At 35.9% G+C, this 16,791-nt stretch overlaps 1 protein-coding gene across 1 annotated transcript; it reads left to right on the top strand.

The window, feature by feature from the left end:
• Window positions 1-13,613: 13,613 nt before the first annotated feature.
• On the top strand, window positions 13,614-16,539 carry nudt1 (nudix (nucleoside diphosphate linked moiety X)-type motif 1). Its single transcript, XM_052552715.1, has 5 exons — window positions 13,614-13,818; window positions 14,080-14,173; window positions 14,874-14,934; window positions 15,970-16,115; window positions 16,217-16,539. The coding sequence occupies exons 2-5, from the start codon at window positions 14,083-14,085 to the stop codon at window positions 16,387-16,389; spliced, it is 471 nt and encodes a 156-aa protein (XP_052408675.1). The 5' UTR covers window positions 13,614-13,818; window positions 14,080-14,082; the 3' UTR covers window positions 16,390-16,539.
• Window positions 16,540-16,791: the final 252 nt, after the last annotated feature.

Genomic DNA, 16,791 nt, shown 5'->3' on the forward strand with positions numbered 1-16,791 from the left:
GAATGGTAGTGTAGATGAAGTAGCAAAATGTCTATTAAATATTGCATATATGGCAATACTGTATGCATGTGGTAATCAGGCACCTGTGAAATTGAGTAAAACCGTATATAAACTCATGGAATAATTGATTTGGTTTTCAGATACTCCCACAGCGAAAGTCATTATCAGTTAGCTGTTTGTTCAAGTCAAAATATACACTGTGAAACAGCAACATGATACATATAACAAGAATCATACCAAGTCACTCCTATTAAGATGTCTTGGCGATCAGGATCAGCGGATCCCGGGATTCCTCGATTATGCTTCAAAAGCCACGAAAGATAACTGATACATATAAAAGTGAAACGTTTCATGAATTTAAATCTAAACCTTTAACTGAAAGCTATGTTTCAGTAGCTAGATCAGTCATGCTCCTTTTGTGTGTCTTTCCCGCTGTTATCCATCATGAAGGATGCGTTAGACACTTTGCCAAAAGTCTTGTCTTTGGCCTCCTGCTGGCAGCCGAACACACTCCTTAGGTGAGACTGCACTTGTCATGAGAATGGCAGCAGCCGAGAGATTACTTTCCCAGAGATGTTGGAAGGCCTGCCAGGCCCTGTGAACGGCAAGCAGGGGGTATCATGGCTTCAATGTGTGACAAACCCCGCTCTCCCCTCTCTAGGACCCCCGTGGATCTGACTACAGCGTTGTGTCAAACCATGCCTTCAGCATCTTTAGAAAGATTAATGACCATGTGCTCTAAAAAGACTCCCCAGCCTCCATCTGGGCTCCTTAAGCAACCCGGAGGGATATTCAGCCAGAACTAGAAATGCTAAGTGGATGTGCTAGACTCTGTGGGGTTTGAATTCAGTCATCATTTATTGAAATCAAAAGCCAGCGTGAAGGTGATGAACTCTGAGCTGCTGTTAAAGAAAAGCCTTAAAATGTAATCATACTTGTTCACCTGAACCTCTGCCACAGGGATGAACAGACTATGTTCACCACATATGCTTGCTTCACACACACACATACTGTATGCATATGTGTCAAGTTTAGTCATGAAACTCTATAGATGGCGTGGGCTGATAGGTCTTTACATGCAATCTGTTTGCAACAGACCATGGGCAGACATTTTCGGGTGGCAGGTGCTTAAATGACAACAGCAAAAGCTTGTTTCCACCACGGGATTAATAATAATAAATGAAAACTCAAAATGTTGTCTTTTTTTCCACAGAATTGAGAGTTGAGAATAATCTAAAGAAGTACTGTGAGTTAAAAACTCACAATGACCTTTTCATTTTTAATTCTGTGGTGAAAAAAAGAAGGAAAAAAAACATTCTGAGAATTCTGAGAAGAAAAAATTCTCAGAAATATCTCACTCTTTAACCAGTTCTTACAAAGAAGGTGGTTGTTGTCTTTATGAATGGCTGATTAAATAATTGACTCACCAGATTCTGTAACAAATGTTGAATCATCCAAGAATGACACACATAACTCTGTGTTATGCTATGCTATTCTGCTTCGACTGGAACTATTTTCATTGGAGCAAAAACAGTCCAAACCGACAATGTTGTGTCTGAAACGGTCACTTAATAACTAACTAACTTATGTTTTGGACTGTTGTATAAAATGAATACCACATTTGCAGTCGGGCTAATATTCAGAAAAATGGCACTCTTTCTTATCTATATTATCTTAACACAAAAAAACAAGAACTTATAAAACGGTAATCCGTTTATTGAATTTTGGGGAGATTTTTATTATTTGAGGTGGCATTTCTGGCATTGCATGATGATATTTTAAGCCATAATGAAAAACTTAATAACCTAAACGTTTGAATGTATACATGCATCATAAAACATACATATACATACATGTACAGAAACAGAACTATAATTTTTCATTGACATTACAATAATATTGCAAACATGATTAGGGGAAAAAAAAGCGCAAAAATTAAATCATCCTTTGAGTTGTATATTTGTAAAATCTACAGTAGATATGATAATATTATTTTAAAGTTTAAGAAGCAGAGCACATACAAAAAAAAAAAAAAAACAGTTGCAGATATTGAAACATAAACAGTTAAACTAAATCTGATCTCCCTTAAAAATAATGTTCGCACTGTGGTGTAATCTGTGAAAACAACAGATAAACCATGTAGGCAACTTTTTGATTGTTTGATTACTAAAACATCTTGTTCTTGTCTTTTCCAAGAGTCTCGTTTGACAGGTTATAGGTTGAATAAAGACATCCCAGAACTACTTTGTGTACCATCTGTCAGTCTCCTGCTATTGTGCCCTCGTTTCTAACTTCTAATTTAGCTGTTGTCCACCGAGAGACCCTATTTGCTGATCCCATGCACCAATCCACACCTGTCCCCACACAGGTTAATTAAAGGATGGGAGTAATTGTTCCACTGTGGATGATCCCAAGTTCTGTGAACTGTCAAACAACCAACATATTAAAAGAGAGCATCTACTGAGCATCTGAAACTGAAGCTTGTCTAAAATCCAATATAATTATGTCTGATGCTTCAACATGGCCTAGAATGAGAAACATATCTTGTGTTGATATGTCATGATAAGTGCAATGATCTTGAAAATGAATTATAATTGAGCTTTATATTTAATGGTGCTTAATTCAAAGAAGGTCTACAATACCTTGAGCTACAACATGTTTGTTGGCCTTAGAACAACACTCCTGTGAACCGATCAGATTATACAGCAGGTTTATATTTAGACATAAACCAATCCCTTCCAACTGATTTTAAGGGCAGATTGTGGTAAAGTATAGAAATTATTTGTATTATATTCTCACTTTTCCATTTTTCTTCTCTAATAAATATTAGCTGTTGTTGTTGTTTTTTTTCATTGAGTATGTTTCATTTTTTTTCTCCTCCTTGGTCCCTGTGATGAAGTTAACTGAAGTGGATTGTACAATAACAACAACAACAACAACAAAAATAATAATAAAGCATTGTGGAATAAAGAAAGTAACAGTAGTCATAAAGTTATAATAAGTAAAGCAAACAAAGAAACGAAATGCATTCTGGAGTACTTTTGATCTGTCCAAATGTTAGAAGCCGTAGCTGTTTCTCACATAAAAAGGATTGACAGGATTGTTTCACATACTGTAGTATTAATTTTAGGTTTTTGCACAAGTTCATATAAAGCCACTAGATCGTGATAGAGTCTTTGGTATCACATATGTTCTGAAGGAGATCAGATCCAGACACATATTTGATTATTTTGGACATGTGTAAGAATAAGCATTAGTGCCTGCTGCGCATTTGCAATCTTGGTAGCCAGGAGCTTCATCAGAAAAACCTCTTTGCAATTTAGAGGCTCTTCACGGGCAGAAACCTATCAGAACGCAATTCTAGCAACCTAATGTCTGTGAAGCAATGAATATTCAGGCTCATGCTCCACTTCCCATTCTTTCTGGCAGGAGAAGGCCTTATAGCTCTGATGCAAAGCCACTCATAACTAGTGTTGCGTGGCCAGACTTAGGGCCAGTGACTAATACACAGAAACCTTGTCTGATTTTAGTAAACACTGCTGATAAGAAGGTCAGCCGAACCACCTGTTGATTGAAGAATAATAGTCTTTGTCTTTTATTTTTGCAGAAGTGACTGAGTCACAGTGAACTCTATCATACATCCAAAACATCCATTTAAATTTGAAAACTTATCTACAGAGAGAGGGGGATGCATCAAAGCAAAGCGTAGAGTGACCGAGTGGCAGAGTGGAACCCCTCCGAAGAAAGCACTTAGCTCTAGTTCACAACAAAAAAGGATCAAATAGAAAGATCTCGCCATGCATGCCACCATCTTTGAACATCAAGACAAAAGTGGTGCACACAGTGGCAACCTCTTGAAATCACAGCTGGTGAATCTGAAGTCTAATATGACTGTCCATAGTTCTATGAATGCCTGTTGGGATATCCAAATGCATTGAAACACCTTAGTTAATTTCCTTCAGGCTTCAAGCATTAAAGCAAACACTTCTGAGTAAACAGCAAGCGCACAGTTACATGCAATGTATCAAAATATGCTTAACCCAACATCTACTGCAAATAGAGGATTTTAACCTAGCTTAAACGGCATTAGCAGTTAAGCACTATAAGTATAATTTCTAATGCAATTAAAGAGAATATAGCTCCAAAATAGATAAATATAAATGGAAAAAATATATCCATATTGTACAGACTGCAGCCTAATTGCTCCAAAATCCAAAATATTTTAATGGCTTTGAAAGAAGTCTCTTATGCTCACCAAGACTGCATTTATTTAATAAAAAATACAGTAAAAAAAAAAAGGTTTATTATTGTAAAATATTATTAGAATTAAACCGTTGTCTATCTCTAAAAAAAATGGTCGCATGATCCTTCAGAAATAATTCTAATATGCAACATTTGTGCTGCTTAATAATTTTGTGGAAACCATCCTAAGAAATGTTCTGAAACATTATGAAACATAATGTATGTGTTATTCAAATGTTCTGTCCTTACTGACACTTTTGATTAATTTAATGCAATAAAGTACTTAAAAAAAATCATACTGACCTCCTTGAATAAAAGCAATATCATGCTGTTGTACTTGATATCAACACAGCTGTAACTGCAGTTAACCCATGCCAATATTCATCATAACGGTGCTCTTGCCCATGAGATACTGCTTAAATGTGTCCCGAAAGCTCCCTCAGCCATTTGAGTTTTCTCATTCAATAGGCCTTTGTGACAGACCTGTGACAAGAAAACTCTCTGAGAAAACATTCTAATCTCTTTCCTCCAGACCCACAGAAAACCGATTTGTGTTCATTCAGCACTGGAAGGTGCAAGTATCTGTTTATATCAGAGGGGTTCGTTGTCAGCCTCTGCAGCTTTAAACTCCATACAGAGCATTGCACAGCTGCTGAAAATATCTAAGCCGGCACTCCATCAAATGTTTTTAAGCATATCTTTATTTGTATATCACCGAACAAATCAAGTTTTCAGCAAGTAACTTTATTTCTGCTGGGTTTCTTTGCCAGAAGCCAGAAGATTAAAAAGCTGATCTCGTATTCTCATAATTAAATTGTAGGAAGTGTACATAGTCTCTGCATATAATTTATCTTCCTTAATTGACTGATATTTACATACAAGCCACCAGCTGTCCTAACAAAAGTAAATTAACCTGACAGTGCACCATCCCCCTGGAACGCTCTTGGAACAGATTCATTTAATATCCAAGTGTGCAAATTCTCACCTGTGTGAAACAGCACAGCAACTGCCGGGGAATTGCTTGATTAAATACAAATATATTTTAGCTTCTATAGCCATGGGAGTAGTATCAAATGTGATCAAAACACTAAAGAAGGGAATTAGTGGAGGGAAAACAGCCTCTAACTCTGCTTACGGATATTGCAATCATACCAACATGAGAGACAAGCTTTGTTTTATTGGGTCACTCTCAAATTTGCTGGAACGACAAAAGTCTGTTTCTCTAAGTTCATAAATGCATGCAAATAATACTGCTATAAGGTTTACAAATTACATTGCACAGATTAATAATTTAAGCCCCATTTTTAGGTCTAATCTGATTGCAACAAGGCTATTTACTATGTTCATTCAAAAGCCATTAATTCATACAAAATATTTTACCCAAGGCAATGCGTTAATTGAATAAAAATAGAAGCATTAGGAATTTTTGATTACCATTAAGGATGAGCTACGTACAGTTTCACAGTGAAGAAAGTACCTTGACGAATAATGGTAATCAATGAGTTTTGGTTGCATTGGCTTCCATTGTACAACAAAATACAATGTAAGTAAGTGGGTACTTAAACTGTTATCAAAATTATTCGAATTATCTTCTTGTCTGTTCAGCAGATGACAGAAAGTCATACAGGTTTGGAACAACATAAAGGTTAGTAAATAATGACAGAATTTCCTTTCTTTTTTTGGTGGACTCTCTCTTTAATAATTTCTGAGTGTGAATCTGAATTGTGGATATTGATGGCAGGATAAGGAATTTACACAACATCACTTCACTATATCACATAAACAGAGGAACACCATTCATGAAGTAATCAATTTAAACAATTATGCATGTTTATCATCTTATTCAGAGAATACATTTTCCTGAAAATTTCACTAAATTATATTCAATACTGTCAAAAAAATTTTTTTTTGTAAAAGTTTATTTTAAAACCATTTTACCAAAATATGATATTGTCAGCTAATGTGGACGCTAAAATAGGTATCTTTATAGTAATTGTTCTTGGTGTTGCAGGCCTTAAAGGATGTCATGGAAGTCTATGTATTGCATACTGCAAAAATAAATATCAAAGGGTTAATTCACTTAAAAAGTTAAATTCTGTCATTAATTACTCACCTTCATGCTCTTTAACAGATTAACAGATATATTTTTTTAATGAAATCCGAGAGCTTTCTGACCCTTCCATGGACAGCAACACATCTGCAATGTTCCCAGGCCCAGAAACGAAGCAAGAAGGATGTCGGTTAAACAGTCCATGTGACATCAGTGGCTCAACTTCAATTTCAAGAAACTATGAGAACACTGTATGTGCACAAATATAAAAAACTTCTTCCAGAGTTACTGTCTTCTGCTTTTTGAAGAGTGCCACGATGCATGTGCACACTTTCACCAGAACATAATCAACGTTGTTTACATTCAGGAGAAAACGTCTGCACACTGAACGTTAAACAAGATGAAAGATGAAAGTTCCGAAGAGGTCTTATAGGTTTGTAATGACATGAGGATGAGTAGAATTTTTATTTTGGGGTGAACTAAACCTTAAAAAGGTCCACAAACATGTTTCTGTAACTGATTTTACATATTTATGAAATACCTACATAACACGTTTTTCAGATGCATAAGCATAAAACGGTGTGAATGTTGAATCTTGACACCCACATTGACTACAGTATCTCTGCAAGCCTCTTCTTCAAGAAGAATTACTTTGACAGTAGGTTTGCACATCACAGATAGTGATGTTTGGTCTTTCTTGACATTGAGGCACCATCCACAAGGACATGCGTTTCACTGTATACACATACATTTTGTATCGTATAGACGTTTCATCCACATGGATCTGGAGTTTTGGGAGAGAAAAAAAAATCTTTTTTTAAACCATGTCCCAGAGTGGATAAATCTGAAAATGCTGCCCTTGTGTTTTCATGTGGACAGCAAATCTGTATATTTACTGAAGTGATGACGTCATCAGCCCACGTCTCACCCTTATTCAGACACCGTTACACATGTAACAGAAACAAAAACATGAACAAACACTGGATGATTATCTTTTTATTAACACAGATTAATAAATGTATTGCTCCATGTTTTTCTGTATACCCCGCAAGGTTTATGCACATGGTCCAAGTCTTCTTCTTTTTCAGTGTATCTCTGTGGCAGAATTACATCGCCACATACTGGTCTGGAATGTATACTACGTCGTTTTGTGTCAGTTTTGAGGTTTCATGTGGATGCTGATATTTCTTAAGACGAGAAAAAAAAAAGTCTGTGAAACACATTAATTAATTGACACTCCTAATTGAGATTGTATAGCGTGTCAATGGTCCATATGAGAGATAGGTGGCGGTAATGCACTTATAAGTCTGCAATCCACCATAAAACAAGAAACGTAAACCAGAGGTAAAAAAAAACAATATAAATACTGTTCAGTTTCTTGCACAGACCGATCGTTTTGTGTTTTTACACATCGATGTATCGTCACGAGTCACAGGGTTTAATTTGGTTTTGTGTATATTTTTTTATGTTATTCTCTGTATGTTTTAGCTGTGACTCCCATCCACTTGCATTATAAGAGTGACAGACTGCAACGGTTTTAGTAAAAAATCTTGGTTTGTGTTCTAGAAACAAAGTCACCTATTTCTTGGATGCCCTGGGGATAAGATAAACATCACATTTTTTTATTTTTTGGGGTGAACTATCCCTTTAATGGTGCACAACCTCAGAAACGCAAGTAAAAAGTTTTGCCAAAAGTTTTTGCTATATCCAACTCTAAATTCAGGTCTGTCAAAATGTTAGGCAGCACATTATTACAGTGCGCTGGAGTGCCTGAACTCTGACCTTTAAGAGAATTTGAGACTTTCAGGAAACCAGAAGGAAGCGAGTTACCTGCAATGAGCCTTATACAGCTAGAAAGAATAAAAGAGCAGAGAAAAACTTCTAAAACCAAGATGATCTCTTCAGGGGCCAAAAAAAAAAAAAGAAGCTGTTATAAATTACTTCAACCACTTGTACTATTTTCATACCATTCAGTGTGGCTGAACCCCTGCAGACACTAGTTTCCACTTTTACCACCGTTAACAGGCGTATAAAACTAAGCTCTCAAATAAATTCCTTAATCTTCCGTAATGAATTCTCCAGGTTCTTTTGGCATGTCACTGACGCAGGAGTGGATTGTCCCTCAAGTGTACGTGTTGGATACGTCAGAGCGATGATCAAAAACCACAGCATTCAAACTGACCGAAGCGGCACACACATTAAACATGTTGCTGACACAGGCGCTCAGATTAAAGAGTGAGGTTGCAAGAATTTCCATTCGAATATGAAAGCGCCAGAGCTGCCCGCAGAATTAATTTAGGGATGTTTGAGTCTCTCAGTTGAAGATTCTCTGAGCTTGAGATTAGAGCAATCCAGGGTCGAACCTGACATTCTTTTTCTGATGCTTTCAGATCCAACCTACAGCATACAGTGTGAGTTATTAAAATTTGAGGAGATCTCCCTGTACCTATAACTATAAAACTCCATGAGGCTTTAGTGATGATCTAACCTCTATGAATCATTAAACCCCATTTTATCATCTCTGATGTTTCTGTTCTGCATACTACTAAAGGTTAGGTCTAAACTCTCCGTGCAGCACAAGCTGGATGTCATTCACAGCTGGACTATAGAAAGCAAGTGTCTGAGATAATATAGTGTGTCAGGCTAATATCTGCGAGACTGCATTGCTACAGGGACAAAGGATTCTCATTAGTCATAGTGTCTATAAGACACTTATCCATCCTCTCTGCAGCTCCTCGGCTTATAATGAGAGAATGATTGAATTTTCTACACGGCTGGAAAAACTGATTTTCGGTATTGCGCAAACAATTTAGCTTTCCGGTTAGGGGAACACAAAATTAAAGTGTTGTCAAATAAGCCACACTTCAGGAGTTTGCTAAAATGCAAATGACAATGCTGGATTTTTAACTCTTGAGCACTCGACTCTCAAACGGTTGGGAAACACTGTTCCCAGTAACAGCCGATCCACGCCGGGGATATTGGTCTGCTGCTTTCACTTTGCAACTCAAGAGCACCATCTTCTGACAAGCTGAATGTCTTCCGGTCCAGTGTTTCTTGCACTTTTTTAGGTGATGGAACAAAAGAGCAAAAGCAAAATTACAGGCTACCTTACATCCCAATCTCATTTGGATAGTGAACCAGAAGGCTGAGGCCCATTAAGCAGCCTTACTGACTAAAAATAATTGCAAATAAGACAAACCAAGCTTTAAAATAAATGAGCTTATTTCTTAAAGGGATAGTACACTCAAGAATGAAAACCATTTACTTACCCTCATGTCGTTTCCAAACCTGTATGCATTTTTATTTTCTGCTGAACACAAGAGAACATATTTTGAAGAATGTTGATAACCAAATGGTTTCGGTTCCCACCGACTTCCATTGTATTTATTTATTTATCTTTCAGTCAAAAGGAAGCAAAAACTGCTGAAATACCAACATTCTTCTAAATGTTCCACAGAAGAAAGAAAATCATACAAGTTTGGATGGAGCGACATGAGGAAGAGTAAACGATGGCAGAACTATCCCTTTAATTTAATTCCCCAAAAAGTTTATTTGATTTTAATTTGAATCTACTGTATGGACACTTTCTTTATATTAATTCTATAATTTTGGCAGATTGTCATTTTGCTGTTATTATCAACTGTAACTAGACAGTTACTAATGAACATAAATAATTAGACGTTTCTCTTAATAGGAAGTCGGACCGAACACTTGCATATATTATAAATGTACATAAATTATTCACATAAATGTGACTATTTATAACCACAGAAACACTTTGCAAAGTCTTTAAGAAAATTGGCTTCCTCAAAACAATTGCTTTTATGCTGTTTAAGCCTGCTGCCTAAAGATAAATCATGAAATTACTTTTTGCTGATGCATAAACATGTTCTTTCATGTTCATTTCATTGGAATTAAATAGATTGCTACTTTTAGTTAATGAGCATTAACTAGTAAAGCCTAAATGTAAAGTGAAAGTGACATGACATTAAGCCAAGTATGGTGACCCATACTTAGAATTCGTGCTCTGCATTTAACCTATCCGAAGTGCACACACACACCCAGAGCAGTGGGCAGCCATTTATGCTGCGGCGCCCAGGGAGCAGCTAGGGGTTCAGTGCCTTGCTCAAGGGCACCTAAGTCGTGGTATTGAGGGTGGAGAGAGAACTGTACATGCACTTCCCCCACCCACAATTCCTGCCAGCCCGAGACTCGAACTCACAACCTTTCGATTGGGAGTCCAACTCTCTAACCATTAGGCCACGACTTCCCTCTAAGGCAGCATGAACACATTTTTTAGGATGAAACAACAACACCAATTTATGACAATAAATTATTGTCATATTGCTAATTTATTGTCATAAATTGTTGTTGTTGTTGTTTTGTCAATTATAATTATTTTATTATCTATTTATCTTTTTATCAGTCAAAAAAAAAAAAAAACAACTGCAATCGTTCACAAACCACTGTTTGAGAAACACTGATTTAATCCAGAAAATAAAATATGAGCAAATATTTCTCCTTTTTAATATTCTCTCTGTGCTTTTGTTTTATTACTAACAGAAGAGGGGGAAAAACACACTATAAATAGGGAATCACTCACTAAAAAGCAATTTAGATGCATGCCAATCATTTCTTTATAAAATTATTTGTAACTTTAACACTGCTAGGCCTCCCTAATAAACTCAAAATGCAAATCTGATTTAACATAATGTTATATTCAACACCTAAATCGAATTATTCTGCTGCAGCATTTATATCCAGGGTCTGTATTGAATTTCTGGTTTTTAATGCACTGAATCTGGTTGCAGGCAAGTGTTTATATATATAAATATATAAGTAAAAGGAACAAAACTATTATTTTTTTACAATACATTTATTAAAATTATATATATTAAAAATACTTTTGCATGAAAAAGACTTCATCCTTTGTGATTCTGAACATCCTCGCCAGAAAGAAAAGCTCCAGGGCTGCTTGCTCTTGGTTTTACTGTTTTTACATCTTGAAACATAGAGGAAAGCCTTTGCTGGAGCTTACGGGCCAAAGCTCCATCCCAGTATTTACAAATCAAAGAGCCTCCAGGGTGCGAAACCTTGTCAGCTAAGCCCAGCACTGATAGACACATGGTGACCAGTCTTTGATGATCCAGTTCCCTGAGCCCGCTGGCATTGGGGGGCATGTCACTGAGGATGACATCTGCTCAAGCTTCAGGGAGGAGCCTCTCCAGCGCCATGTGAGTCGAGGGCTCAGTGATGTCATGACTGGACAGCAGCTGAGCTCCATCCAAGGGGGAAATGTGTAATATATCTACTCCTATTACGCTTCCTTTAGAAAGATCCACGCCTGGAATCAACAAAGGTATAGTGTTTATATCCTCATCAGCTAAAATAAATGACACCAAAGAGAGCATTTAAAACTGAACCAGAGGGGTTCAGCTCGGATTAGGACGTGGCTTTCTGCAGACCAGTCAAGTTCTTCCACACTGACTCAATCAATCCTTTCTTTTTTGAACATTGCCTTAAACACAGAGGCAGCACAGAGGCACTGTCATGTTAGAATAGAAAAGGCTCATGTCCAAACTGTTGCTATAAAAATTAGAAGCAAACAATTCCCTAGAAAATAATTTTATGCTTAAATATTAAGAAATTTTTAAGGAAATTACTAAAGTAGTCAAACCTGTTCATCGGAAGGGGGTTTCCCAATACTTCTGGCAGTATATTGTTTGCTTAAAATTGGTTCTGTAGACATACTGTATATAAATTGCACTTATATATGAATAACTTATAATAATAAGTGGTCAGAATGCAAGTAATTTAAAAAAATATATATTTAATTTTTTTTTTATTATTCATTTGTTTATTTCATAATGCAATTCAAGGTAATGAATGAATGTACTATTATTCTAAATTTAAGTTTTTAAATAATACAGACAGAATGTAATGAAAAAGTAGGTGTATCTAGAAGTTTTGACTGGTAACGTGTTTAATCTATACCATTCAAAAGTTTGGGGTTTGCTTTTTTAATAAGAGCTTTATAAAATTATATTTAAAAAAAATAAACAAATACAAATAAATAAAGATGAAAAAGGCTGTATGTATTTGATCAAAAATAGAGTAAAAACAATAATATTGTTAAATATTATTACAATGCATGATGCATGCAAGTTTTCAATTAGATTAACTTTTAAAAATGTGTTTGATCCCTGTGCATTTTCAGCATCATCACTCAGTCTTCAGTGCCACATGATTCTTCAGAAATCATTCTGATATGAGTATTTGCTGCTAGAGAAACATTCCTTCATATTTTTAATTTCGAAAACCATTGCGCTGCTTCATATTGTTGTGCAAACCATGATACCTGGTTTTCAGGATTCTTTGAAGAATATAAAGTCCAAGAGAATAGCATTTATTTGTACAAATATAAGTTATTTTACTCTCCGTTGATCAATTGAATATATCTCTGCTAAATAAAATCGATTATTTTCTTTCGAAAAAAAAAAAAAACGAAACAAAACGTTTTAGATGTAGTGCATGTACCCTAAGATGCATAGATATTATATGATGTTAAATTTGGTGATTCATAATTCAGCAGCAGCTCATTTACTTTCTCCTGTTGAGTTGACTCTCTGGACTGCAACCTGACTGCATGCACCACGTGAAAGAACGACCTGTTCGTCCTTTCCACATCGTTTACAAACAAGTGATCTGGAAAGATACTTTTAGAACGTAAGTACAGGAAAACAAGGAGACACATGTGCGTCTATGGTGTCCTTATACTGTCAAACAGTAGATGCGCGCATTTTAAATCAATGGGTTATGCATTATCGTGCTTTATATGTCTTTTGGATGTTGTTACTTATTTAGATGAAATGCATTTATCAGTTGGTGATCATCTCACTGTTATGCACTGTATCTAATGATTGCAATGCTTTCAGTATCAGTCGAGAATATTTGACTGTTGCACACTCATCAGGAGGACTCGTTCTTTTGAGTCGGATCTTTTCAATGATTTACATGTGGCGAAATGAGGAATAATAGCCTTTAGTAGTCGTATAGCAGAAATGTTACAATGCACTTGAAATATATTTACAGTTTGGCCAAAACAAAATTTTTTTTGGTCTGTTTCTGTAACTGAATGGAGGTTAAATTCGTTTTGTTATGTTCAAAAGAACCGATTCACTGAAATGAGTCGCTTTTCCCATCGACAATATTTCACTGTTGCACACAACGTAGGTAGGTGGAGTCAACCTGTAATATGTTTTCGCAGATCTGTAGATCATGTGTTGCATTTGGATAAATCACAATCTGAATAAGATGTCAATCACTATTATGAGTGAATTCACTGTTGTCAATCTGAAGCCTCCATGTGATCATCTGACCGCGAGCAACACGCGGGAACAAGACCGAGTCATTCAGCTGAGACGCAAATATCTGCATATTATTGACGTATCGGATTTTTATACTGTTTATGTGATTATATATATAAGTTATATATCTTTTTGTCTCTGCTTATTACTTTGGACGAAGTAAGTAAATCGTTTGGATTGAACTGTCTGTGAAGTGAACAGTTCAGTCATAATTTAATTATCCGATCTGTTAATAGTTGTTGCTTGATGTGCATAGCTGTAAAATAATAATAATATTCATATATTGAATGCTGATAAATAAAAGTGTAAACCGTGTAAATAAAAGTCAAAATATCATACTCTTCGTATGATTTAGGTGAGCATTTTAAAGGAAGTCTAATAGTCTACTAACCATTAAAAACGCTTTATTTTATGTTTAAGGTGATGTTGACTAATAAACTGTTGACCCTGGTGCTGGTGGTGCAGCCCGGACGGGTGTTGTTGGGAATGAAGAAAAGAGGCTTTGGAGCGGGCAAGTGGAATCAGTGTTGCCAACTTCTTTCAATGGAAAGTAGCTAAACCCTGCCTGAAAAGTCGCTAAATGTCGCTAGATGACGTCATATGGTAATTACCATATTCATGACGTAGGTGCGTCATATTATCTCGCCCTTTCTGTGCTCATGTACTGCATTTTAATGCTGCAAAAATTCTCAATAAAACGTTTTTTATTATTATATTTTAATGTTTCTGTTGTCAGACAACGGAATTAATATTATAATGACTGAAACGCGGTCCATTAAGACTACATACCAGCTCTCAAAGATGTTAATCTGTGCACTAAAATCCTATTCACGACTATGAAATAACATACACATAAGATTAAGACAATGGTTGAACTGTGATTTCGACTGTACTTGTATGTAAAATAGAGTTTGAAGCAACAGAATATCTTTTTTTAACTGAAAGTGCTGCTCCTCTCTGCTCGCTGAACAGGGCAGATAGAGATGCGTGTGCGCGCGCTGCCTGTGGGGGGGGGGGGGGGGGGAGAGAGAGAGAGAGAGAGCGCGCGAGCGCTTGTGCTCGTTCGGCAGTACTGGAGAGTCTCAGAGAATAAATAAGGTCTGTCAAAAAAAAGTCGCTAGATTTGTCGCTAGTCGCTTTTTTGGAAAAAAGTCGCTATGGGGGTTTGAAAAGTCGCTAAATCTAGCGACAAATCCGCTAAGTTGGCAACACTGAGTGGAATGGGTTTGGAGGGAAAGTCCAGCCAGGAGAGACCATAGAGCAGGCGGCCAGACGGTGAGCCCCAAACAGCCTTCCGCACATGTGATGTTATTATAACAAGACCATACACGGGACTTACTGTTGCCAAAAAAAAAAAAAGAAGGAGAAAGTGTTATTTTAGTTTCAATTATAGTTTTGGTTAATATTTTGAATTAGATTTTAATTTCATTTTAGTTAGTCATTTTAATTATTTTGTCAGTTTTTCGGTTTATTAAAATATGTATTAGTTTTCATTTATTTAGTCATCTTTGTACTTTAGTTTAAAATAAACAATAGCAATACCCGTTAAACTAGCTTTAATTTTGTAATATTTAAAAAAACTTTTTTTTTTTTTTTTTAGTTAACAACAATAGCTTGTTCATATATGGAGACCATTTCTGAAATGGGAAAAGGGGACGTTTCTAATTTAGTGGTCAGAAAATAATTTAAATCTCAATTTTTATTTTTTGTGAGCCTATATTCATATTATAATTAATAATTATTAGGAAGTTTGCAGGTCAAACTGACTGTAACTGTTTTTTCTACAACGTTAACAACAGTAAAATAAATGAGAACGTGATTAAATAAAACTGTGTTTAACAAATATTTAGTAATTTTATGTTTTTGCTCTTGGAGGCTATGTTTTTTTTGCAGTTTTTACAGGGTTTTTGAGTGTGCTGTAAAACATTCCCAGGGACAAGAAAATTGGACATTTGGACACATTTTAGTTAATATAATTGTCTTACAATGCAAAACCAGAATCATAGCATTTTTTTCAGCTATATATATATATATATATATATATATATATATATATATATATATATAAAATATTTCTTACACAAATGGACAGTACTGTTTCCCTTTAAAAAAGTATTTTCTTACAGTGTCTTTTTTCACTTTATTGAAGCTACAGATCAAAGTTAAACGGTTTGAACCTTGTAATGCTGAGAATGTTTTATATTATTTACTTGTCTGTAGAACTTAACAATGGTGTCAGCGTTTGGCCTTGTTCAATCTTCCCCGTTTGATTGGTTTCCCAGCTAAAAGAAATGCCATTTTATGTGACAGGGAGCTGCTAGAGGAAAGTGGCCTCACCGTCGACACCCTCCACAAGATTGGCAATATCAAATTTGAGTTTATTGGGGAAACAGAACTGCTGGATGTCCACGTTTTTAGAGCTGACGCCTATAAAGGAGAGCCAACCGAATCAGACGGTAATACAGCGCCACATCACTTAATGATCCAGTTTGAGAGACACATACTGAGACGCAAGGTCCAATAACGTGCCACTGAAGCGGTTTGTTTTCTCTTTCAGAGATGAGGCCGCAGTGGTTTGACACCGATAAAATACCTTTCGGCCAGATGTGGGCAGATGATGTCCTGTGGTTCCCACTGATGCTTCAGAAAAAGAAGTTCTTGGGATATTTTAAATTCCACGGTCACGATGTGATAGTGGAGCAGAAACTGGAGGAAGTGGAGGATGTGTGATTGGGGTTTGGATACCACTGATGAACTTTGCCACTGTATCAGTGGAAATTATCCAACTACATGCCTTCCTGGATACTATGTGAAATCCTGAGATGTACTGTAAAAATGCTGTAGTTTAATGTAATAAATGTACCGCATTTTGTTAAAGCACCCTTCTTTTTTTGCCTGGGAAAATAGCGTTATATTTTAGTTTTGGTGTTCCATTTATATTTAGGTTAAATTCACACGTCTTCTGTTTTCTGATGTTTTGTTTTTTCCACTTTCTTTGTTCATCATTCCTACAATGGTTGTTCAGTAGAGTACAACAAAAATCATACCTTTCTTTTTACCAAGATCTTTAATATTCATCTACTAAATAAAATAATGGAAAGTGCAGTATACAACAAAGTATCCATCTATCTA

This window comes from Carassius gibelio, chromosome B3, assembly GCF_023724105.1.
Source record: "Carassius gibelio isolate Cgi1373 ecotype wild population from Czech Republic chromosome B3, carGib1.2-hapl.c, whole genome shotgun sequence".
Taxonomy (NCBI): domain Eukaryota; kingdom Metazoa; phylum Chordata; class Actinopteri; order Cypriniformes; family Cyprinidae; genus Carassius; species Carassius gibelio.

Bases quoted from the DNA above. Each gene is read 5' to 3' on its own strand.
- nudt1 (XM_052552715.1), top strand. From the start codon at position 14,083: ATGTTGACTAATAAACTGTTGACCCTGGTGCTGGTGGTGCAGCCCGGA. The intron at 14,174-14,873 runs AGTGGAATCAGT...TTGGCAACACTG, and splicing joins AAGAGGCTTTGGAGCGGGCA to AGTGGAATGGGTTTGGAGGG. The intron at 16,116-16,216 runs GTAATACAGCGC...TTTCTCTTTCAG, and splicing joins AGAGCCAACCGAATCAGACG to AGATGAGGCCGCAGTGGTTT.